The sequence below is a fragment of the Lygodium microphyllum genome, chromosome 15, assembly GCF_053477565.2.
Source record: "Lygodium microphyllum isolate KBCC chromosome 15, Lygodium_microphyllum_v1.1.10, whole genome shotgun sequence".
NCBI lineage: Eukaryota > Viridiplantae > Streptophyta > Polypodiopsida > Schizaeales > Lygodiaceae > Lygodium > Lygodium microphyllum.
In genome coordinates, this window is record NC_141149.1 from 92,824,685 (window position 1) to 92,850,143 (window position 25,459).

Here is a 25,459-nt window from a genome sequence, read left to right on the forward strand (position 1 = left end):
TACCTCAAAGGCACAAAGGAGTTGTGCATCTGCTTTGGAAAGCAGAAGGCATCTGTTGTTGGCTTTACGGATGCAGACTATGCTGGTCATGCGGATTGCAGAAAGTCCACTTCTGGGTATGTGTTTACTTTCACAGGAGGAGCAATCTCTTGGATCTCCAGGTTACAAAAGTGTGTTGCATTGTCTACTACAGAGGCAGAGTATGTGACTGCCATTGAGGCATGCAAGGAGGCTTTATGGATTTCACATCTGGTGGGAGAGCTTGGCATCACAGAGTTATCTATTCTTCATTGTGATAGTCAGAGTGCTATCATGTTAGCACGGAATCCTATCTTTCATGCAAAGACAAAGTACATACACAAGTAAAACTTAATGTTGTTTGCTTGAGCTTTGAGTTCTCAAGATCTTAAAATTTTCATCAATGTTCTCAGTTTCAAAATGGATTCACTTGTTTGAGGTTGATCAATAACCAAGTTGACTTGCAGTGTGTTGAAAAACACATATAGTGGTAGCATAAAATTTCACTATGCTTGATGCTTATTCTTCAGTGAAAGCTTCAAATCTTCAAAAGCTTTCCAAGGCTTTCTTGTTGGATACTAAATCTTGATGGAGTTTTAGTAGCTCAGTGGATCTGAAGGTCAGAACCTTTCTTGAGTTTAGTTGGTGAAGAGAAAAAAACGAAAATATGAGCTAGATGAAACTTGGCTATGGAGTTTTAGGGTTTCCAAGAATAGGGCCCTGGTTTTTCACTCTATGTGGGCTGTGTACTCAATCATTTCCAGAAATTTTTATCCCAGTGGGTATATCATAAAGATCAATGACCTGGCTACATCTCACAGTCCATATGTACCAAGCTATAATGCTGGAAATCAGCTCCCATTTGTGACAATGTCCTTGAGTCCACTGTGTCTGTCAGTAGTCTGGGGTGGGGATCTTGCTCAAATGCTGTCCAATGATGAGAAAAGAAATGCTCTCCTGAGTGTTCTCATACCCGCATGCTGGACCTCTGTCTGTGACCCAAGCTACAACCCCCCATGTCGCCACCATGGACTCCGCTGTACCATGGAATACTATTCTAAGAGCTCTCCTCCAAATCTCCTAGGCTCTTAGACAGTCCCATAGGCAATGTCTCTGTGTCTCCTCTGGCTCACCACATCGCGTGCATGCCACTGGGACTCTGCCATATCCAAGCCAAGTGCCAACTGCTCTTCCGTCCCAATCTAGCAGTGTAGCCAAAGAAGGGGATGTCGGATGGCCTATCAAGGAAGGGATCCCTCCACACCCACTCTCTTGGATCCCACTGAAGTCTCTCTAGAGGCCTCCTCTGGTATACCCAATATCTCCATCCATCTATAAGACAAGTGGTTGGGTCTGGGTCTATGTGCCATTTCCTTTCAAAGTGAGCCACTATTTTGATTCTCTGCCTGGAGTAGCCAGCGAGTGCTGTAAGGTCAAGGTCCTCTCACTGGAGGCGGCCATCTTCCTCAATTGTGAAAGTGAATGTCCTGTCTTTACTAGATGCAATGATTGCTAAAAGGATATCCCCTCTAGAGAAAAGACCAATCCAGGTCTGAGAGGAAGCTATTTCAGTTTGCCAATTTGGTGGAACCCCTTCCATCACATCCTCAATCATAGCCATGGCTCCCCTAAGACCATATAATCTCTGCCTTTGGGTCTCAGGTGGTAACTCCTGAAATGCAAACCACTTCCCCATTGATGTAGCGACTTGTAAAGAGAATCTCCCCCATGATAAGTGTGTCTGCTGCCCAATGGTGTGGCCTCACTCCGATCTCAAATAATGATTAAAGAGAAGAGGCTGTTTCCTCGTCTCTTCAATAGTAGTCGGGGGGAGCTGGTGGAGCCTTGGAGATGTAGATCTCCAAGCTCTAATAATGGCCGCTGTAAATTTGAGCTTGAAGCTCCTCCCAAAATCTCTAGTGTTGATCTCTTGAAATATATAGTGAATGCTGGGCTGCCATGGTCCTCCATGTGTAGGTATCAAGTCCTCTAGCCTTCCCATCAGAAGTTTCTTCCAAGGCTCCTCATCTGGAAGCAGACCCCTAACAATGAGCATGACCAATAAGGCTTTGCTGTGACTATCTGGGTCTATGATCCCCAATCCTCCTTTGGATCTAGGCTGTATGATGACATCCCAAGCCACCTTTGCTGTGGCTGTGGACTCCCATCTCCTCTTGACCAAATGAAGTTCCTGATGAGGCGCTTCACTTGGCCGATACATGACCTAGAGAATGCCCAACAAGAAGTGATGTACCACATAGTTGCTAGAAGAACTTGATTGGCAACCACTACTCTTCTTGCCAATGAGAGTCTTGTCGAGCTCCAATACAAAAGGTTTTGTTTGATGCTCAAAAGGAGGTATGCCAGCTGCTACTCTGAGGTAATGTCAATCCCCACATGGCATCCGAGATATCTCACAACAGTCCCATGGGAAACCCATGTGAAATTTTCATGTGGTCTCCACTTTGACTATCTAGTGTCACATACCCAGAATCCATATGTGTTGAGCTTCTTTCCTTTAGAATCTCCCTGATTTTCCAGCTTGCCATCTATTGGGACAATCCCTTGCAATGTGACTCTCCTATTCACAAATAAAACATTTATTTGGAGCCATCAATTCTCTACCTTGTGCTAATGTTTTCGAGCCCTTTCTTTGCTGTTTTGGCCTATTTTCAGGTTGATTTTCAGATCTATCACTTTTCTCAGCTTTAAATGGCTCCTATTCTCTAGGAAGCCCGAATCCTTTCCATGCAGCACAATATCGATTGTAGCACCAGTCTCTATAAGTTGAGACATACTAGACATGGTGGATTTAATGCAAAAATCTCTGATTCCTTTGGGCAGCCCACAAATATATTTTTCCACTTGCTCATGAAGGGGTGCGGGGCGATAACAAGTAATAGGCAGCAATGCAATCCCAAAACTTCTTATTATATTGTTCCAAATTTGTACATTCCTTAGCATCTGGCTTATTTCAAGCTATCATGATGTCCACCTCAAAGGTACTTGTCAACCAACACCAAATGGAGCATTTGTATAACTAGCATTTATTTGTTGAGCCCCATAAGCATTTGGGGGTGCAGATACAGTACCAAACATGTTGCTTTATACCCTTGACATAAAACCAATTTTGCTGTACATAGGGTTTTGCATATATTCAGGCATATCCGAATACATTGGGCCTTGCACACCATGCATTCGTTGCTGCATACCATAGGGTTTTGTTCCATACATTTCTGTATGCAGTCCCTTTCCAACCATAGTGTAAAAAATCTTGCTTTCATCAAAATATCATGGCTACCCCATCATAGCATGCATGCCCGGTTGACCAAAATCCATTGGATAGGCACTTCCTTGATGGCCTTGCATTTGCATCCCTTGCTCTGTAGGTACGAAGTTTTTTGTTTCATTAGCATCTTTGGGAGATTCAAATGAAGGGTTTGGTATTATCTTTGGTGCACCTTGGTCTTTGGAAGGTGTAGAATATGTTTTCTTCTTCTTGCCTTTGCTATCCTTCTTCGGAGCATTAAAAAACCAGGTAAATTGAGGATCCTTTGTCAATTTAGCAAAGAGATTTGTTGCTATCCTCATCCGATTCTTGAACTGGTCATAAAATTCATTTTCACTTTGCTGGTTATCAGCCTCCTTATATCCTGAAGGCCGCATCTTGCAAAACAATAACATTTCCAGCTTGCTGTCTATGGTCTGAGCCTTATCCAAGGTCAGGCATTGCATTTTCTTCATTCCCATGTGAATGTTCATACTGTGAGGCATCATGACTGCTTGAGTCCATATTGCTATGATTTCTCAATTAAGACTAAAAATCAACACTAGCACAAAGCTTTGGCTTGCAATCAGGTGCCTCAGGCCCACCAAATCAAGAGATTGGTTGATATCCCGGCAATGGAACCATGAAACTAGTCTTCCTTCTGTGGATGGGTGGTAATTTCTTGATTACAACCTAGTTACAATAGCAACATTTATTACAAAATTGAGAAATGCAAATTAACTTACAATCTTGGACAATGGACATCTCGTTGGCCCCAAAATTGGCGTCCCTTTCGGTATTTCTTTAACTTGATTGAGGAAGAAGTTGATATACAATGGGATTTTTCCAATCCCTTTCGGTATTCCAACTCCCCTTGCTGTCCAAAATGACTAGCAAGTCTTCAATCTGATTTGCCCTTTGATTAGGGCAGTCAATTGGCCTTCACTCGCTTTGATGGAGATGAAAAATGCCCCAAATTCATTGATTTGTTGGTCCTTCAACTTGAACTTGACTAAAATAAGCTTCAACCCTATTGAATCCAAGTCTTGGAGCTTCTAATTTTTGGCATGCTTCCTGAAGTTGTTGCTAAACCCTAATTTTTGTTGCAGATTAGGGTTTTAGCAAAAAAATCTAACATTTCTCAGCCTTTTGATATCTCAATGCTGTAATCTTCAGAGCAAGGCTGTAGAAAGGCTGGGAGATGAGTGAGAATGCTGAGAAGAGATAAAATCTAGACTTTCTTCGCGAAGAACTGAAGAAAATCAGTCATTTACTACTACTGCCCTATCTCAACAACCTGTAGATGCTGTCACTTGTTGTTGATTGCTCTTCTCTTGCCCTTGGCTATCTCTGAAGGTTCTTCAATGGCTGTTGATCCCATAAGCATCTCCTCCCTCTTTCTTGCAGGCTGAATGCACTAAAAATGCATCTCTCTAGCATCTAAAGACATTTTTCAGTTTTGTATGGGTATTTTTGACAAGTGGCAGCCTTCCCAAATGTTTTTTTTCAGCATTATCCATAATTAAATATTAATTTTTTAGTCTTTAAAGATTGAAATTTAATCTAATAATTATTTCAGTGTCCAAAAAAATGACTTGCCAATAATTAAATTGACTAGGAAATTTTCATTCTCGAGTGTCTTTGCACAATCTTTGACCATCAGATTGGCATTAGGTACCATTAAACAACACTTCTCTAGTGTCACCAATTGACACTTATGGCCAAATGAATGACCTAGGCCAACAATTGGCACTAGAAACCACCAAGCACCTATGCCATATAACTTATAGCAACTTTTGCCTTTGATATCTTGTGGTTTCCTCCGGTCGTGGGCTCATAAACTTTAACCCCAATTACACCTCACATGTGCAACATTTACTTAACCATGTGATAAAAAATTAATCCACATGTTAAGTGAGGTTTCAAAAATACATGTCCTCATGACGGCCCCCCTTGATGAGAGCATGGCTCAATATGCTAGCATGTAGGATAAGTTGTTCAAATGACAACAAAGTTAAATTTCAGTCATAAAATGCTTTATTTTAAAGAATTAAGAGAAAACCAGTTTGGATTTTGTTGGCTGCCATCTACTAGCATCTAACATTTGAGTAGGTCAATTTGGTGGACACATTGTTGCTGAAGTATAACATGTTGTATTAGGCACACATGTTGTGAGGAGCAAAAGAAAAAAAACCATAGAGCCCATAATATCAAGATTTTCTCCTCAACATTCAGTTAAAAAAAGAGCACTTGGAATCGTGCCTAATAATGTATAGATTTCAAACACACATAGGAATCATCAACACTTTCACAAATGTAGTAGCCATATCTACAAATTAGGCTTTCAGATTTAGAAATTTCGAGGAGAAAATCTGTATGAGTAGGATGGAAATTTAATGAAGTGTATTGTCCTAGTTTAGGAGCTTCAACTATCATTAAGTCCTTTTTTGGCTTTGCATTTTTAAGGCATTAGGTGTTCTTGTGCCACTAAAATTAAAGGCTTGCAGTAGCACAAAATTATCATGCATTTTAGCCTAATTTTACTCCACAAAAATAGCCCCAAAAAGATTTACTCATGATTAAGGCATTTATTTTATTCATTAAGACTCCTCTTCAAGTGTTCTGTCTCCCCTCTTGGACTCTCTTGCTCTCAGACTCCCTGTAGGAGCTGCCATACATTTGGAGGTGCCTTCCTATTGTCCAAGTGCAGCCTTTCCCTGCTGAGGCTTCACCAGCCTGCTGGACTTCAGGCATGCCCTAGAGGACTCATCGCCAGCCTATCCCTGTTGCTGCCCTGCTGTCCAGCCATGTCACCATCTGCCCCATGCTTTCCACCTGGCAGGCTGTGTTTGGCTGCTGCAGAGAACTGCCTACTGACATCCTCTTCTTCTCCTTCCCTTGCTGAATGTGGAGCTGCTTTTCAGTCAGCAGAACTTGTGTTCTGCTGTCCAGACCCATCATTGACACCATGCTGCCAGGAGGACTGCATTTCACTCCCTCTATTGCTACCCACATCATTCCTTCTGTTTCTTGGAGTCTTCACCAGCATACTACTTCTAGAATCCAGGAGGACCGTGTTTCGCTCCACTGCCATCACCAACCCCCTGGCTCTTCTCGGCCCCAGTCCTAGAGAGACAGAGGCTGGAGGTCATTGTATCATTATTGTATCTCATTCATTAGTACTTTATTGATGCTCGGTGCCTCTGAGTTCATTCACTACTAGTGTTTGTTGTACACACTTTGTTGTGTCCATTGGAGACCCTACCATTTATTTACAGGTGTAAGGTTCAGAAATTTGTTAATCATTTTTTTCTACTGTGCTTAGCACACTTTGGCTTCCAACCTAAAAGAGGCCTCGTGGTCATTGGGTTTACATGGGCAGCGGCTTGTGCCTGCTAGTGTGAGGGTAAGTCGCATTCTACTGTGTTTTGTCATTTTAGCTATGCTTTCTTAAGTAAGTATGCTATTTGCTTAGATTAGACTAGTTTTCTGCTTCATTACAACTCCCTATCAAGGATTTGGAAGTGGGAAACCAAAGCAATGGTCAAACTTGCCTAACAAACATGTTTGGAGGCATCCTCCTTAGTTACGACTCTCGAATCCTAGGTCCAACAAGTAGCACATCCAAACTGAGGGGTCCCACTTGACGTGCTAACAAAAGATAGGGCCATCTGACGGACCCTTAACTTGCAATCTACTGTCTTTTACCTTCCTCACAATCTCTATATTGATCTTTGTTTTTAAGGGAACTCTTAGGTGGCTGACTAGGTCAAAGTAAGTCCATGGTCACTTGCCTGAATATGTTGTGGATTATCAAAGCCTGGCCAGCCATCAGTACCCACAAGATTTTCCTGTTAACTTTTAGACTTTTCATACCAACCTCTTTTTTGAGTTAACAATACATCCTTCTGTTGTAGGTGTAAGGAGTTGCTACGATGAAGGGAAACGAATAGCTGAGACACTCATGTTTGATTATCATCGGCAACATGGACTTGGTAAGAGTTTGACAGCATTTGTCTCTCCATTTCAAATGGTTGGGCATGTTTCTCAAACATGTCATTGTCTCGTACAGCCATGTCTAATGGGTTGTCTGCTTGCTGGACTTTTCTTACAAGCTTTTTTAAGTTAACATATGGTGCTTAAATTTTTTGAGTGGTCTTTTGAACTCTTGAATCATATGCCAGAGATTAGGATTGCTAGAATCTTCAATGCCTATGGACCTCGCATGAACATTGATGATGGGCGAGTTGTTAGTAACTTCATTTCTCAAGCTTTGAAGTAAGATATGAACTTAATTGAACAAATATCCAGGTGCATTAAGCATTTCTGATGTGTGTGACATAGGTGTAATATATGTTCTGACTTTAAAACAGCTTTCACTGGATGTCTTTTTGTCATTGTTGAATGCTATGTTGCAGAGGAGTGCCGATGACTATACAAGCACCAGGAACACAGACTCGAAGCTTTTGTTATGTCTCAGATACGGTATGAGATTCAGGGAGAAGATCTTATACATATTTTCATAGGACTTGTGCTTCCCCTTTTCTTATTAGCTAGGGTGGGCAATTGTCTACTTTGTAATATCACACAGTTTTCATTACTTGAATGCAAAATATATAGACTTTTAATGTCTTCCCTGTAACTGTTCAGACTTAGGAGTTCTTCTTTTGGTTGGTTTTGACTGTATAAATTTAACTTAATGCATGGGAATGAATAAAATCAACATATATTGTCCTTTAATTTGGAGATGAACAATGGAGTCAATTCTGGTATAGATTGCTGTGATTTTTGTTCCAAACGTGCACCTTTTCTGCAAGACATTATGTAGCTTCCTCTTGTTGGTATATCCATGAGTGGTGAATCTTGTTTGAGGATGTTTGAGGATCAGGTTTTCTGTGTGCTGTTGATTTTTACTCCATGTCCTAGAGCAATTTTGTCTAATTCATGGTTGAGGGATTGGTGTTCTTGGCTTTGGAGATGAACACTAAGGTCAGTTCTGCTGTGTTATATTTCATGATTACAAGTCTAAACAGTCGGTGTAGTATCTGTTTCAAACACTGGCATTTCCTTTGAGATTGTAGCTTTCTCTCATTGATTATATTCATGAGTGGTGAATCTTGCTTGTGGTTGCTGCATGAGCTGGACTACTGAATAGAGATGAAATAGATCAGCACAAATTGTTCTTTGCCTTGGAGATGAACATGGGAGCCAGTTCTAAGATATATTGTAGTTAAAAAAGTGCGAGCCTAAAGAGTTGCTGTGATGTTTGTTTCAAACATGGACTTTACCTGCAAGACATCATGTACTTTTCTCTCATTGTTTGATGAAATCCAAGAGTGGTGAATCTTGCTTGGTGATTTTTCTTATTGTTTTGCATAATGCTAATTTGTGCTTTGCATTAAACTTGGAAAAGAAAACAAGTTATGTTTTGCCAATTTATGATTTGGCCATACTCAAGTGCTGTTATATTGTTTTTTCTCTCTCTGATACTGTGCTCTACTTGTCTTCCTTGCTTAAAATGCACGAATGAATATCCATTCATTGTGTTGAATGCACACTTGAACTTAAATTGCACACCTGACCAGGAAACTCTTATCTTTCTTGGTCGTTGAAGAACTGCTATTGAAATTATGCAGTACAAGTTATTGCTGATGTCGCAACAAAATATAGCTTGGATTTTAAATTTGTAACCTAGGGGTTCAGTTGGAGTAACAGTTTTCCAAACTTTGCAACATGTATAGTTATCATGATAGAAAGCTTGAATGATAAGCTGTTGTTGACAAGGAAGGCAACTTAACCTCAGAGAAATCAAACCAATATGGACCTTCAGATCAATTTAAACATGGGAGGAATGGATCTAGAATTGATCTGAAGTATTCTTTTCTTTTGATTCTTCTATGTGCTGAGGATTTTCATCTCCATGCTTAGCCTGAGATGAGGATTCATTCATGTAATAACAGTGGTCATATTATATGTGCTGTGCAGGTTGAGGGCCTCATAAGATTGATGGAAGGAAATGACACAGGGCCCATAAATCTTGGCAATCCAGGTTTTCCTTATTTTTAGGCTGTCAAAATCCATGTTATGGAAACATATTTATGTAATTAGGTATCCATTGTTTCTGGGCTGTTAAAAATACCAGTTTTTAATGCTGATGTGTACTTGAGCAGAAGAGTTCACAATCTTGGAACTTGCTCAGGCAGTAAAAGAGGTAATAAGGCTGGCTCTTACTATGGTGACTTTAATAGTGCAATCCAGTCATTATGGTTCTGTCTCTAATAAACAAATCCACCAGTACTTGGTCTGCAAAATAATTTCTACCCCTGATTTGAAAATTGTTACAGCTAGTTGAGCCGTCAGCATCTTGGAAGATGATTGACAAACCGCCAGATGATCCACGGCAGCGGAAGCCAGATATTACGAAGGCAAAAGAAGTGTTAGGATGGGAACCCAAGGTCTTGATTTGATGCATATCCTGCACATGGTTTCTACACATCACTTGTTCTTTAAAGCTGTCTCTCTTGCAATCAGGTAAACCTTCGAGAAGGACTTCTGCTTATGGCTGCAGATTTCAGAGATCGTCTGGGTGCAGTTGACAAACACAAAACTGTTCAAATTTGAAAAAGTTACCCTTTAGTCCATATTGGTAAATTTTCAGAAGGAGCCATGGCAGGCATCTTGATGCCTCTTCTATGTATAATGAAATATGATTCAAAGGACAATGGCTATTGCATGCATCTGGTCCAACCTTGCGATCTATGGCGTTATAGCTCCCTGGTCTTTCTCCAAATAGGCCTGCCATGCATCCTAAGCCCCAAGATTCTACATGCTTTTGAAAAAAATAAAGAAGAGAGAATTCTAGACTATTTGGAACATAGTATAGTACAAAGCAGCCATGTAAGGGACTTCCATATGTTTAAACAAAATGTAACACGGATAAGTCTATTAGAAGAGTCGGGAAAGTCTGTAGTGCCAGACTATGTGGGTCTAGAAAAGGAAGAAGGTGCCAAAATCCCTTGTCTTGAGAAAAGCATCTCTCCTGCTCCTCAGTCTCTGAACTGCTTTGTATCCTCTGCCATACAAGGAGAGTGTCTGTAATAGATATGTTTGAAAAATCATAGCCTGCAGGCTACGTCTAGCTGTCCATATGTACCAAGCAATGATGCTAGCTATGAGTTCCCATTTGTGACAATGTCCTTGCATCCACATTGTCTGTGAAAAATCTAGCATCATCATCCTACTCACAAGCTGCCTCAAGACAAGATAGGCATGACACCTTTTGTACATCCTCATATCCACAAGTTGGATCTCTATTTGTGACACGCAGGTCATGTCTTGAGTTTTGGTGGGGGGTTCACACACACACATACACATTTATTAATGTGTTTTTTACTCCGTTATATGTTCTATAAGCGTGTATATAAGAATAAACTAATATTATGTTTATATATATATAATCATTATAATATTACATTTATATGCGGCATTATAAATGTACTATATTATTTATAAATGATAGTATACAATATTAATTGATTAATGTGATGATTGATGATTGATGATTGATTATATTATATTATTACATTATGTACATACTATGATAAATTGATACATAGTATGTATATATATATTATTATTATATATTTATAATACATAAATATAATGTAATATTATACTAAAAATATATCATTATATTTAAGTTATATATAATACATATTATCCTTCATTATCAATAAACATTAATGTCATTTTTATTTTTAATATGATATATATATTTTAAGACATTATTATATATACACACTTATTATATGTTGTCAAATAATATATAATATAATATAATATTTATACTATAAAACATCATTTTATGTATATATATGGCATAAGTAATGAAAAATCATGTAAAAAACATGAGTGACCTTGGCTTGTCTACTTAGCATTAAGCATGTTAGATGTGGAAGAAGTTGGTATAGTGTTCTTGCCAACTATGTCTCTTTCATTTGTCACAAGTGTTGATTGTTTAGGTCTAAATATTTACCATGGAATGGTGGAGTTGTAAGAAAATATATTAATTTTTTTTTTAAATTTTTTCAATGAATTGCTCAATGTAAATATGTTGTTATAACTCCTAGGATGCCTTAATTGGATTGATTTCTTTACTTCCAATTTGACCTTATATATACACAAGATTTTTATCCGCTACTTCGTACAAATGGCTTTCAGTGGCAATCCATTCATACCATTGCTATCCAACAAATACAGGCATTAATCCAAAAGCTTTCCCCTCTACATTTGCCTATAGGACATCCTTTGGTCATCTACACGGATGCCTTAGATCATGGATGAGATGTAGTCCTTTGTGATTCTAAATCTCCTATAGTCTCAACACATGTTAAAGATCTCAAAATATGTTATTGTCTTAGGAGTTTTCACCTCCACTCAAAAGGATTATCTGTCATCTTAGAGAAAAATATCGGACATTATCAAAGCAATCAAAGCTTTTAGGATTCTTGTGAAATTTGAAGCTTTTATAATATGTACTAACTTGTGCGAGGTTATCTCACCAAAAAGGCCTTGATAGAGATACGGAATACACAATTGTTAAGGTGGTCTTTGTTCTTTGATGAGCTTGACATCACCTTTGAGTATGTCTTTGGAAAAGAAAACGTCCTTGTTAACTTATTATCTTGAACTCATCATTTATCTTGAAAAGAAAAAGCATTGCATTGTACATTATTCATGTAGCCACTAAGCGATGTAGTCATGTCTCGTATATATTTTTATTTAGTGCATATGTACCATGCACTCTACTCAAAGTTCATACTTCGCTATGTAGTGGAATGTTGACTCGAATTGCATTGGTGACCTCTTTTGCAACTCTTATAAATGCTTGGTTCAAGCCTCATTCAAGGCACATGTTCATTAAGCAATATAGCTCTTAACATTCTTTACTCTTTAACTCTCTTGACTCTCTACAACCACTTCTTCTCGTTGTTCTCTCTCATTTCGCCGTTGTACTTTAGCTCTTATTTTGCTCTTGTTGCGCATCTCCAAGTTTGTGGTATCAAAGCCTAGTCCTTGTGACAAGTTGTATTGTTGTGTTGTCGTGTGTGAGGTGTGAGACACGAGGCTATTGGTCGAGTGCATTAAATCCTCATTTTTTCTGGTAAATCCTATGGCTTTCGAAGGAGATTTCTGGTAAATCCTATGGCCTCTTGAAAACTCAATGATTGTGATGATGGATGAAGCAAATTCTAGTACTAAGTAGATTTTGCCTCACATTGGAGTTGTCAACATCTATGGAGAAAATAGCCTATTCAAGTTCAAAGCTTCTACTCTATATGTAGAAGACCAAGGTATTTTGAGAGTTAGTGATACCCTAGTGCAGGACCAACATGCCAACCTTCTCTCTTTAGTTATGCAAAAGCTATATAAACAAAAATAAAACGAAAAATATCCCTATTTGCATCTAGGCTATATTGCCATAGGAATTATTTCTCTTTCATCGTGGGTTAAATCTAAGTTGCATGGCTGTTGTGTTAGATACTTGCCACTAGGAATTAATGGACATGATAGTAGGAGTTGTTGTGTCGCCATTATCCAATGGTTCAATCTTTTTTGAATTACATCATAATTATGTAATGTTTGTTGAAGACCCCTATCTTCTAGACTTATTGCGCTTGCATATACACACTTCTGTTTTGAATATGAAAGCTTCTTCCGCTCACCTAGCTATTCAATATAGGATGGTGTTTCGCGCCATGTCTCTTGCTATCCCTCGAGTTGTAGAAGGTGCGAATAGTGATAATGATAAAGGGCAAACTATCATAATGAAAGCTGATGAAACTACTAAGTGATTTCTTCTTGAGGGTATTAATTGGTCAAAGATAACTCTTTTTGATGAATGTCATTTGGACATTCAATCCATTTAAAAGGAGATGATGCCTTCCAAACATATAAGTCTTGGCAACATAAAAGAAAAAACACTCCAATTGTCCTAAGGTGAAACTTCAATCACTATGCCAAATAAAGCTCCACTTGTAGTACTTGCACAACTTGCCGTAAAGGTCTCTCCTTCAGAGAGCCAACTCATTAAGGTTTTTATCTTAGGCTTGTCCCCATGCACAAGTGACAAATGGGGTTTGTACTTATTGTAAAAAAACTTATTGAGCAGTCTGCTGTTCATGTTGTAAATGCTATTATAGAGTTTGAATATGAAGGCCATATACATAAGGTTGCACCCTGTTTGCGCCATTAAGATGATACAACATGGTCTACTGACCTCCATACTACTAATTGGACTCATCTTGCTTTTGTTGGCTTGATTGAGTGTATGGAAAAACTTTATGAACTATGTGAAAGTTTGTAGGATTTTTTGCAAAAAATTCAAAGGAAATTAGAGACTCTTGTACATGTTGTGCATGCACCAACTATTGCTTCTCCAAGTGTTAGTACTGTTATGATTGCTGTTGCTATTGCTCCCTATGTGACACCTCCTGACATATCATGGGATGTGTTTTCTAGGAAAAGGCTTCAGAAAGGATGGTCTCCTTTGTTTAAATCTTCAAACTTTGGCTCCCTTAATGTTCACACTGTTGTAAATCCAATTGATAAAGGAAAAGCTCCTATCCAAGATAATTTAGATACTTTACTATTTAAATTTCAAAAGATTTATATTTCCTTGCTAAATGAAGATCAAGTTGTGCCACAAGATGATAGTGCTGGTCCTTCTACTAGGCCAACCACATTGCTTCCTGATTGCATGGGTTATGCAAGGATGTTACCCCTCTCTAATCCTCATGAAAAGCCAATTGACCAAGAATTGGAGTAATACATGAAGATGGTTTTCCCTAAATGGGAACCTTGTGACTATGATGATGCCTTTGCAGCAGAGATTGATAGATTGACTGCTAAAGCACAACAACAAAGGGAAGATACACTACTTAGAGCAATGCCTCAAAAAATTGCACCAAACAACTCTGATAGAGATGTAAGAAGGTGTGTATAAAACAAAGTGGATTCAAAAACCATGAGTGAATCTTTAGAGTTCATTGCCATTGACAATCTACATGCATGGTGCTATATTGATGCTAATGCCTACAACTATAGAATCTATTCTATTTTCTGTTTTGACGAAGATGATGAGAGCGTAGTTGATGATGACATTATAGATGACTCTTTCAGACCTATAAACCCACATCATGAGAACCTTGAAAATGAGTTTCTCAATGCCCATGTCTCTTCCAAGGATGGTGACAAAAAGCCTGAAAAAATGGGTGTACTAGAGAAAGTGGGGAGTTTTCCCATTTGGTCCATTGATGGTAAAAATCTTGATGAAATTAAGCTTTTGATCTACATGATGTATGCATATGTTGGCAAAAAAATTTAGATAAACCTAATGCTAATTGTGTGGATGTACTGAATGCCATGACATATGGCTTTGTGGGTGGTCTCAAACAATGATGGATGTCTATTCATCCCTAGATAAAGTTAGCAATCACCCAACAATGAGATCTGATTAGTTTGTTCTTATTATTGAGGGAACTTGTGGGAAACAAGTTAGATGATGTTGTTGAGATCAGAGAGGCCTTTTTAAAGGCAAAATTGTGTGATCCTTGACAATATAAAGATTATTTAATCTTTTTGAGAGTTTTATTGTGTGATGATGTTGTTGAGGCTAGAGAAGCCTTTTCTAAGGAAAAATTGTGTGATCCCTAGCATTCTAAAGATCAGTCTACATCAGGGATTTACTGTATGAAGGTATGGGTGCTCATGATGCATCCATGAAAGAGCATTTGGTCTATTGTTTATCTGAGCCTATACCCTTCTTCTACACATAAAAGATGCAACATGAGAAGCGTGACTTTAATGACAGTGTTGGACAAATAATCCAAACCATAGAACAAACAATAAAGGAAGTCTACCATCAACAGAAGTTGATATCCATACAATAGAAAATTTCGTATGAAGTTTGTAAGCACAACAGAAAATACTACAATGAATTTGGATGTGAGAATTGCAATTGTTCTCCTTGAAATAGTTCAAAGCCTACTTGGTGGAGAACTTCTACCTCTTTCTCCAAATATTTGTATCACCATAAATCTCGTCGATACTCTAGAAGATCCCATGGCCATTTCCATAGACATGAGTATCAAGACAACCAAAAGCACTACCAATCCTGAAGGCATGGTCATAAATCTTCAGCTCATAAGAAAGTCCTACAATGCTATATAAATGCCCACAAAAAGATAAGCATTAATTAAAGAAGGAAAAAAAATCTACGGTTGCTAATTTGCATCATTATTTGTGTGATATTTCTTATGATTCCTTTTATGACTTTGGTTATGAGTCCTCCACAAAAGCCTACATCTTAGGAAGTGACACTAAATCTTTGACTCCTACAGAGTCTGATTTCTGTCAATCCTCTTCATATGAATCCTCTTCAATCAGCACAGCTACTTTGTGTGTCTAGAAACAATTTGTTTCTTGCTATGATTGTTCCACCATAGAGTTTTTTGAAGGAGAATACTCCTTGCTGAACAAGTCAAAGTTAATTTTGATGCCTTTATGTCTCATGTTCAGATAGTTAATGCTCATACCATTCCCTCTCACTTTTCCATGAAAGGAAAAGAAAAATATTTTCCCACTCCATTAACATCAGAACATGTTTCCTACAAAGAAAAGGGTAAGCATAAGAAAAACTATTCCTTCGAAGATGAAGAATCTATTGACCAGTCCTCTTTCACTGAATTTGAGTAGTCTTCTTCTTGGCACAAGAAAAAAAAAAGGCCAAGATCAAAGCTGAATTATTATCTAACTCTCATGGTTTTTCTATTCCTCTAAAGGATATGCTAATCAAAAGGATTAAGAAAGCTAAGATTTTTAGCAAGTTTGATCTAAAATCATGATTTTGACACCTTCTTATCAAACTACAAGATAGGTATAAAACTGCATTTTGTATCCGGCATGGACAATATCAATGGACAGTCCTTCCTTTTGGTATGAAGACTACATCAACATATTCTCAAGGGTAGACACATTTAGTATTTGCCGAATTTCTATTTTGTCTTGAATATATTGATGATATCCTAGTGTTCTCTAAAACCATTAAGGAACATATGTCTCACCTCACACAGTTCATGTTAGTTGTGGAAGAAGCTGGCATGGTGTTATCGACAAGTAAGTCTCTTTTATTTGTCACAAAATTTTATTTTTTAGGTCTAAATACTCATCATGGAACGGTGGGGTTGCAAGAACATGTATTAAAAAACATTTTAAATCTTTTTGATGAATTGCCCAACTACTACCCTTTGGTCATCCACATAGATGCCTCAAATCATGGATGGGGTGCAGTCCTTTGTGAATCTAAATCTGATACAGTTTCAACACATGCTAAAAATATCCAAATCTATTGTTATGCCTCAAGAGTTTTCACCTCCACTCAAAGGAATTATTCATCATATCAAAGACAAATATCGGGCATTATCAAAGCAATCAAAGCTTTCAATATTTTTGTGAAATTTGAAACTTTCATAGTATGCACTGACTTGTAGCATCATGGGCAATGCTATCTCACCAAAAAATCCCTGACATAGATAGGGAATAAACGATTGTTAAGGTGGTCTTTATTCTTTGATGAGCTAGACATCACCTTTGAGTATGTCCTTGGAAAAGAAAATGTCATTGCTGAACTTATTGTCTTGGACTCATCATCCACCTTGAAAAGAAAAATCATCCTATTGTACATTACTCCTATAGCCACTAAGCACTGTAGCCACTCATGTATGTATTTTTATTCGGTGCGCATGCAACATGCACTGTACTAAAAGTTCATACTCTGCTATGTAGTAGAATGCTAACTCAGACCCCATTCGCAACCTCCTTTGCAATTTTTATAGATACTTGGTTCAAGTCTCATTCAAGGCACATGTTCATTAAGCAATATAACTCTTAGCATTCTTCACTCTTTGGCTCTCCTTACTCTCTATAACCACTTCTTCGCTTTGTTCTCTCTCCTTTTGCTCTTGTTGTGCTTCCGCTCTCTTGTTCTACTCTTGCTCCACATCTCCAATCCTGTGGTATCAAAGCCTTGTCCTTGTGATAAAATGTGTTGTCGTGTGTGAGGCTGTGAGATGTGAGGATATTAGTCAAGTGCATTAAATCCTCAATTTTTTGGGTAAATCCTATGGCTTCCCAAGGAGGTTTCTCTATTGCATTCAAGGCCCTAGCAGATCGTGACAAGTCTCTTGAAAACTCAATGATCGTGATGGATGAAGCAAATTCTAGTACCAAGTGGATTTTGCCTCAGATTGGAGCTGTCAACATCTATGGAGAAAATAGCTTGTTCAAGTTCAAAGCTTCTACTCTATGTGTAGAAGATCAACATATTTTGGGAGTTGGTGATACCCTAGCCCGGGACCAACATGCCAACCTTCTCTCTTTAGTTATGCATAAGCTACATAAACAAAAATAAAACCAAAAATATCCCTATTTGCATCTAGGCTATATTGCTATAGGAATTAGTTCTCTTTCATTGAGGTTAAATGTGAGGTGCATGGTTGTTGTGTTAGATACTCGCCACCAGGAATTAATGGACATGATAGTAGGAGATGCTCTATCACCATTATCCAATGGTCCAATATTTTTTGAATTACTTCCTAATTATGTAATTTCTGTAGAAGACCCCTATCTTGCAAACTTATTGCTCTTGCATATATGCACTTCTGACCTAAATATGAAAGCTTCTTCCGCTCACCTAGCTATTCAATATAAGATGGTGTTTTGTGCAATGCCTCTTGCTATCCCTTGAGTCATAGAAGGTGCTAATAGTGATAAGGATAAAGGGGAAACTATCATAATGAAAGCTAATGAAACTACTCAAAGATTTCTTCTTGAGTGTATCAATTGGTCAATGATAACTCTTCCTGAATGAATGGCATCTGGACATTCAATCCATTCAAAAGGAGTTGTTGCCTCCCAAATAGATAATTGTTTGCAACATAAGAGGAAAAGCACTCTAATTGCCCTCAAGGTGAAACCTCAACCACTGTGTCAGATAAAGCTCCACCTCCTGTAATACTTGCACAACCTGCTTTGAAGAATTCTCCTTCACAAAGAGCCAATTCATTAAAGTTTTTATCTTAGGCTTGTCCCCATGCACAATGACAAATGGGATTTGTGGTATTGAGCAGTCTGATGTTCATGTTTTAAATGCTATTAAACAATCTGAATATGAAGGCCATATGTATAAGGTTGCACCGTATTTGCATGCTTTATGTAAATCTACATGAGAGATTTATTGTGATGATGTTCATGGAAGTCTACATGAGAGATTTATTGTGATGATGTTGTTGAGGCTAGAGAAGCCTTTTCTAAGGTAAAAATGTGTGATCCTTGGCAACCTAAAGATGATTTAATCTACATGAGGAATTTATTGTATGAAGGTATGGATGCTCATGATGCATCCATGAAAGAGCATTTAGTCTAAGTCTAATCCCTTCTTCTGCAAACAAAAGATGAAACATGAGAAGCGGGATTTTAATGACAGTGTTGGACAAATAATCCAAGCCATGGAGCAAACAATAAAGGAAGTCTGCCATCAATAGAAGCTGATATCCCTACAACAAAAATTTTCCTCTAAAGTTTGTAAGAACAATAGAAAATACCACAAGGAATTTGGATGTGAGAAATGTAACTCTTTCCCTTGGAATAGTTCAAAGCCTACTTAGTGGTGAACTTCTATCTCTTTCTCCAAATATCCACATCACCATAAATCTCATTGATACTCTAGAATATCCCATGTCCATTTTCCATAGACATGACTATAAAGACAACCAAAAGCACTACCAATCCCAAAGGTATGGTCATAAATCTTCAGCTCATAAGAAAGTCCTAAAATGTTATATTTGTGACACTACAGGTCATCTTATCAACAAATGCCCACAAAAAGATAAGCAATAATTAAAGAAGGAAAAAAAATCTAAGGTTCCTAATCCACATCATTATTTATCTAATATTTCTTATGATTCCTTTTATGACATTGATTCTGAGTCCTCCACAGAAGCATACATCTTAGAAAGTGGCATTGAATCTTTGACTCCTACATAGTCTAATTTCTCTCAATCCTCTTCATCTAAATCCTGTTCAATCAACACAGCTACTTTGCATGTCTCGAAACACTCTATTTCTTGTGATGATTATTCCACTAGAGAGTTTTTCAAAGGAGATAATACTCCTGCTAAACAAGTCAGAGTTGATTCTGATGCCTCTGTGTCTCATGTTTAGATAGTTAATGCTCATACCATTCCCTCTCACTTTTTCATGAAAGGAAAAAAACAATATTTTCCCACTCCATCAACATCAAAACATGCTTCCTACAAAGGAAGGGGTAAGCATACGAAAAACTCTTCCTCTAAAGGTGAGGAATCTAAAGACTAGTCCTCTTTCATTGAATATGAGTAGTCTTCTTCTTGGCACAAGAAAAAACAAAAGGCCAAGATCAAAGTTGAAGTATTCTGTAACGCTCATGATTTTCTTCACCATGGAGCCTTGAGTATAGATACTCTGAAGAGAGCCAATATTTTTGTGCCTCACATAAATAGAGAGGATCCATAACCCTAGGATAATCCAATTTTCTTTTTGATGAACTAAATAGAACCACATAATCTACTATAGGTGAAATGGTAGAAATGGTTAGTGCATTTCGAGCAATGCAAGTGCAATTACATTCCTTGTGCAAAAGCTTAAAGCGCACCAGCAGAGCTCAAAAGCATATTGCCCCAGCAGCGAGACTAATACTGATGTGCTCAAAGAATTAGCTACCTCAATTCCTTCATCACCAACTGTGGATTTCTCCTCTAGGACAATTAAACCCATCAATCCGATCAAGGCTATAAGCTCCAAACGCACTATTAATTCAAAGGTGCTAAATCTATTGGATGGTGGTGGACATATCCCCACAATTTGTGTTAGATTCCACTCTACTGTTGGTAAATTCTAGTTCTTCCTAGATGCATTAATTGATACAGGTTTTTGAGCCTTACCATAGCTCCCTATGAGCTTTTTGCCCTTGATCTGATAGAAGATAGGAGTCCTATTACTATGGAGCTTTCAAATAACAAATGACCGACTTTTACTAAGATAGCCAAATCATTTCCCTATTTAAGAGAAATCAAACAGCCTATGAGATCTAATTAATGTGCCAAATGTGCTATGACTTGCTAATTGGAGCGGATATCTTATAACATCTTACCCCCTATACCTTCTAGCAAGATCATATTATCTTCTCCTACCAAGGGTAGAAAGCCCGTGTGCCACTTTTGGAAAGATTTGGAAGAAGTATCTACTCTATTACCCCTTCTCCTTCTTCACAAAAGATCTAACAAACAAAAGATTGGCTCCACCAAGAAATGAAGAAATATTAATAGGAAATCCAATAGCTTACTAGTAAGTTGAAATGTTTTATGCATGATGATCCAAAAGAAGCTAATTGAACCCACAACATCAGAATGGGTGTGTCAAACAATTTATGTGAACAAACACCCCAAACAAAAACATGGTAAGAAGTGCATGGTAATACATTATAACTCATTAAATAACCATCTTGTCGGTCCTCTAAAGGATGTGCTAATCAAAAGGATTAAGAAAGCTAAGATTATTAGCAATTTTTTATCTAAAATCAAGATTTTAGTAACTTCCTATCAAACCAGAGGATAGGTACAAAATTGCATTCTATGTGTCAAGCAATTTATGTGAACAAACACTCCAAACAAAAACATGGTAAGAAGTGCCTGGTAATACATTATAAGTCATTAAATAAATATCTTCTCGGCCATGGTCATCCTATTCCTCTAAAGGATGTGCTAATCAAAAGGATTAATAAAGCTAAGATTATTAGCAATTTTTGATCTAAAATCAAGATTTTAGTAACTTCCTATCAAACCAGAGGATAGGTACAAAACTGCATTATGTGTCCCTCATGGACACTACCAATGGACAATCCTTCCTTTTGGTGTCAAGACTACACCAACATATTTTCAAGGGTGGACATATTTAGTATTTTCCAAATTTCCATTTTGTCTTGTATATATTGATGATATCCTAGTGTTCTTTGAAACCATTAAGGAACATATGGATCACCTCACACAGTTCATGATGTTAGTTGTGGAAGAAGATGGCATGGTGTTATTGCCAAGTAAGTCTCTTTTATTTGTCACAAAGGTCTATTTTTTAGGTCTAAATATTCATCATGGAATGATGGAGCAGCAAGAACATGTATTTTAAAAAAAGTTAAAATTTTTCGTTGAATTGCCAATGTAAAGATGCTACAACAACTATTGGGATGCCTTAATTGGAATAATTCCTCTACTCCGAATTTGGCCTTATATACACAAGATTTGTATCTGCTACTCTGTAAAAATGGCTTCAATTGGCAATCCATTCATACAACTCCTATCCAACAAATTAAGGCATTAATCCAAAAGCTTCCCCCTCTACATTTGCCTACAAGACAACCTTTGGTCATCTACACGAATGCCTTAGATCATGGATGGGGTGCAATCCCTTGTGAATCTAAATCTCCTACAATTTCAACACATGCTAAAGATCTCCAAATCTATTGTTATGCCTCAAGAGTTTTCACCTCCATTCAAAAGAATTATTTGTCATATCAGAGAGAAATATTGGGCATTATCAAAGCATTCAAAATTTTTGTGAAATTTGAAGCTTTTATAGTACACATTGACTTGCAACATGCATGGGGCTATCTCACTAAAAAAGCTCACACAGAGATAGGGAATAAACAATTGTTAAGGTGGTCTTTATTCTTTGATGAGCTAGACATCACCTTAGAGCATGTCCCTGGAAAATAAAATGTCATTATTGACTTACTCTCTTGGACTCATCATCCAACTTGAAAAGAAAATGCATACTACTGTCCATTATTCCTATAGCCACTAAGCAGTGTGGCCACTCATGTATGTACCTTTATTCAGTGCGCATGCACCATGCACTATACTCAAAGTTTATATTACACTACATAGTAGAATGTTGACTCATACCACATTGGCAATCCCCTTTGTAGCTTCTATAACTACTTGGTTCAAGGCTCATTCAAGGCATGTGTTCATTAAGCAATATAGCTCTCAACATTCTTAACTCTTTGGATCTCCTTACTCTCCACAACTACTTCTTCTCTTTGTTCTTTCTCCTTCCATTGTTGTGCTTTTACTCTTGTTCTACTCTTGCTGTGCATCTTCGAGCCTGTGTTGTCATGCTTTTGCTCCTTTTCCGCTCTCTCTACACATCTCTAAGTCTGTGGTATTAGAGCCTAGTCCTTGTAATAAGCCTTGAATAGGTCATCAGTGATGTGAGGTTGCATACTCGTTAGGTCGTATTGCCATGTTGCCATGTGTGAGGGTATGAGGTGTGAGGCTATTAGTCAAGTGCATTAAATCCTCATTTTGCCCTCGGTAAATACTATGGCTTCCCAAGGAAGTTTCTTTGTTGCATTTAAGACCATGGCAAATCACTACAAGTCTCTTAGAAACTCAATGATCATGATGGATGAAGCAAGTCCTAGTGCCAAGTGGATTCTGCCCTAGATTGGAGTTGCCAATATCTATGGAGAAAATAACATGTTCAAGTTCAAAGCTTCTACTCTCTATGTAGATGACCAATATATTTTGATAGTTGGTGATACCCTAGCCCAAGACCAACATGCCAATCTTCTTTGTTTAGTTATGCATAAGCTAGATTAAAAAAAACAAAACCAAAAATATCCCTATTTGCATCTAGGCTATATTGCTATAGGAATCATTCCTCTCTTCTTTCATTGTGGGTTAAATGTGAGTTGCATGGCTGTTGTATTAGATACTCGCCACTAGGAAATAATGGACATGGTAGTAGAAGTTATGTCACCATTATCCAATGGTTCAATCTTTTTTGAAATATATCCTAATTATGTAATTTCTGTAGAAGACCCCTATCTTCCAAACTTATTGCTCTTGCATATATGCACTTCTAGCTTGAATATGAAAGCTTCTTTAGCTCACCTAGCTATTCAATATAGGATGGTGTTTTGTGCAATGTCTTTTGGTATCCCTCAAGTCCTAGAAGGTGCTTATAGTGATAAGGATAAAGGAAAAACTATCATAAATGAAAGCTACTGAAACTACTGAGAGATTTCTTCTTGCATGTATCAATTGGCTAGAGATGACTCTTCCTAAAATGGCATTTGGACATTCTATCCATTCAAAAGGAGTTGTTGCCTCGCAAACAAATAAGTGTTTGCAACATAAAAGGAAAAACTAATGCTAGCAGACATATTCCATGGTGGATTTCATGAGGTTTTTCTGTGGATTTCGTCAAACTAGAGGTATATTCCATGGTGGATTCCGTGATGTTTTTCAGTGGACTCCGTAAAACAATATGTATTTGCTGGGGCTCGTACACAAGGTAGATTCCTTGTGCAAGAAGTTGACGGGGACACCTGCCAAGCATCGGATTATTTTAATGTGCACGTGGGTGATTCCACAGCGAGTGATTCCACAAAATACATATTTAAATTAATGGGCATTTATGAGTTTAGAGTGCACTCGTATCAAATTAAGGTTAGGACAGAGTTCAAACCTATTTATTTATTTTGTAGCTGAAGATTGCTAAGTATTCACTTTTTTGGGTTTTATTTTATTATTTTCCCTTCAAAACGGAACATCTTCCCCTTTGTAGTGGAATGAAAGCTGAATTCAGAGAGATTGAAAAGAAATAGAAGAAATGTTGGCAAGAGAGTCCTCTAGAGACTGAAGCCCTTCGATTCTATTGTGTTGAGTACAATCAATCCGGATGGAGCTAACTCCCCAATGAATGACGTGATTAAGAGGCAAGCACTAGAACGAGTCTAGAGGTACATGAGAAGAGAGAAGGCAAAAATCAAAGCCGAGAATGAGCTAGCAGCAAAAGCCTCCTTTGACACCCTAGTGGCATTCTTTATAGAAGTCCCCATGATGACTCTGTCCTAGAAATATTGATGACATGCCAACAAATGTAGTCTCATTTCCCATCTTTAAGAGAGAGTATAATGAAGAACCCTAATCTTCACGTTGCAAAGTTTATGGTAGCATATATAGCTAACAATGTTAGAACCCACGTTGGTGATATTGCCTGTCACTTTCAAATGCACGGCATTTCAGTGGTATGAGAGACAAGCAACATGAACTCTTGGTACATGGGATGACCTAAAGTTGGCATTTCTCACTAAATTCAAGTGTCAAGATTTTGAGGAGCGGATGTGAGAGGAGTTTATGAACCTAAGTCAGTCCTTTAGTGAACAGGTGGAAGCATATGTCTCTAGAATGGAATCCATACTGAAGAGATGGACTAACCATCACTTAGATGAAGGCATCTAGAAGGAAGTTTTTCTTAGAGGCCTACAATCAGAAGTTCATAAGTTTGTGGAATTGATAAGACCAGTCAACCTGCAAGCTGCAGTGGAAGGTGCAAGACTATATGATGAAGTTGAAGTAAGATTGTCAATGACTTTAGGAAGAGGAGTCTTACCTCCTCCTATACCAAGAATGGTATATCCACCAAATGTAGTCCCAGGGAGGACTATTCCCTATCCCTACCCCTAGATGCAGATAGTGCCATAGTACAGTGCACCGAATCCACAGTGAACTAGAAATGATAGTACCTTAATGATGGTCCCAACCACAACAATAGTGGTCTCAAACAGTTTTCCCAATGGCGACTTAACAAAAATAGTGGAATCCTACTAACTGGAACCAACAACCCCCAGTCTCAATAGGAGCTCTGACTTAGAATCAAAATGGAGGACCCTCTGGATTAACCCAATCAGCATATGCAGTGATTACAAAAGCTTCCCAAAACCCTACTGCAAGTATTCTAGGAGGAGAAAAATTGAAGGACTACTTGTCCAATTCAGTTGCAAGCATTAAGAAGGAGTTGATGGATGTGCATACAAAACAACTGCATATATTGAAGGTGAATACTACCAACATATTAAGTCTTGTAAGAGGTGGAAGAGATGTGATGCGATCTAATACATGGTGTGAAAAGTTTCATCAAGTAGGACATTTAGCCATTGAATGTACTCAAAAATTAACTATGCCTAGAGCCTTTTGTTCATATTTTCTAAGGAAGAACCATACAAAATATATT

General features: G+C 37.9%; 1 protein-coding gene across 1 annotated transcript in view; it reads left to right on the forward strand.

Moving 5' to 3' along the window:
- The window catches only part of LOC148024763 (UDP-glucuronic acid decarboxylase 5-like), a 62,546-nt gene extending 51,927 nt beyond the window's left edge, over positions 1-10,619 (forward strand). The window contains exons 7-13 of the mRNA XM_087694414.1: positions 7,204-7,281; positions 7,471-7,564; positions 7,705-7,771; positions 9,272-9,335; positions 9,457-9,497; positions 9,631-9,741; positions 9,818-10,619. Of these exons, the coding sequence (XP_087550540.1) occupies positions 7,204-7,281; positions 7,471-7,564; positions 7,705-7,771; positions 9,272-9,335; positions 9,457-9,497; positions 9,631-9,741; positions 9,818-9,907 (545 nt within the window). The 3' untranslated portion in view covers positions 9,908-10,619. The remainder of the gene's footprint in view (positions 1-7,203; positions 7,282-7,470; positions 7,565-7,704; positions 7,772-9,271; positions 9,336-9,456; positions 9,498-9,630; positions 9,742-9,817) is intronic.
- Positions 10,620-25,459: the final 14,840 nt, after the last annotated feature.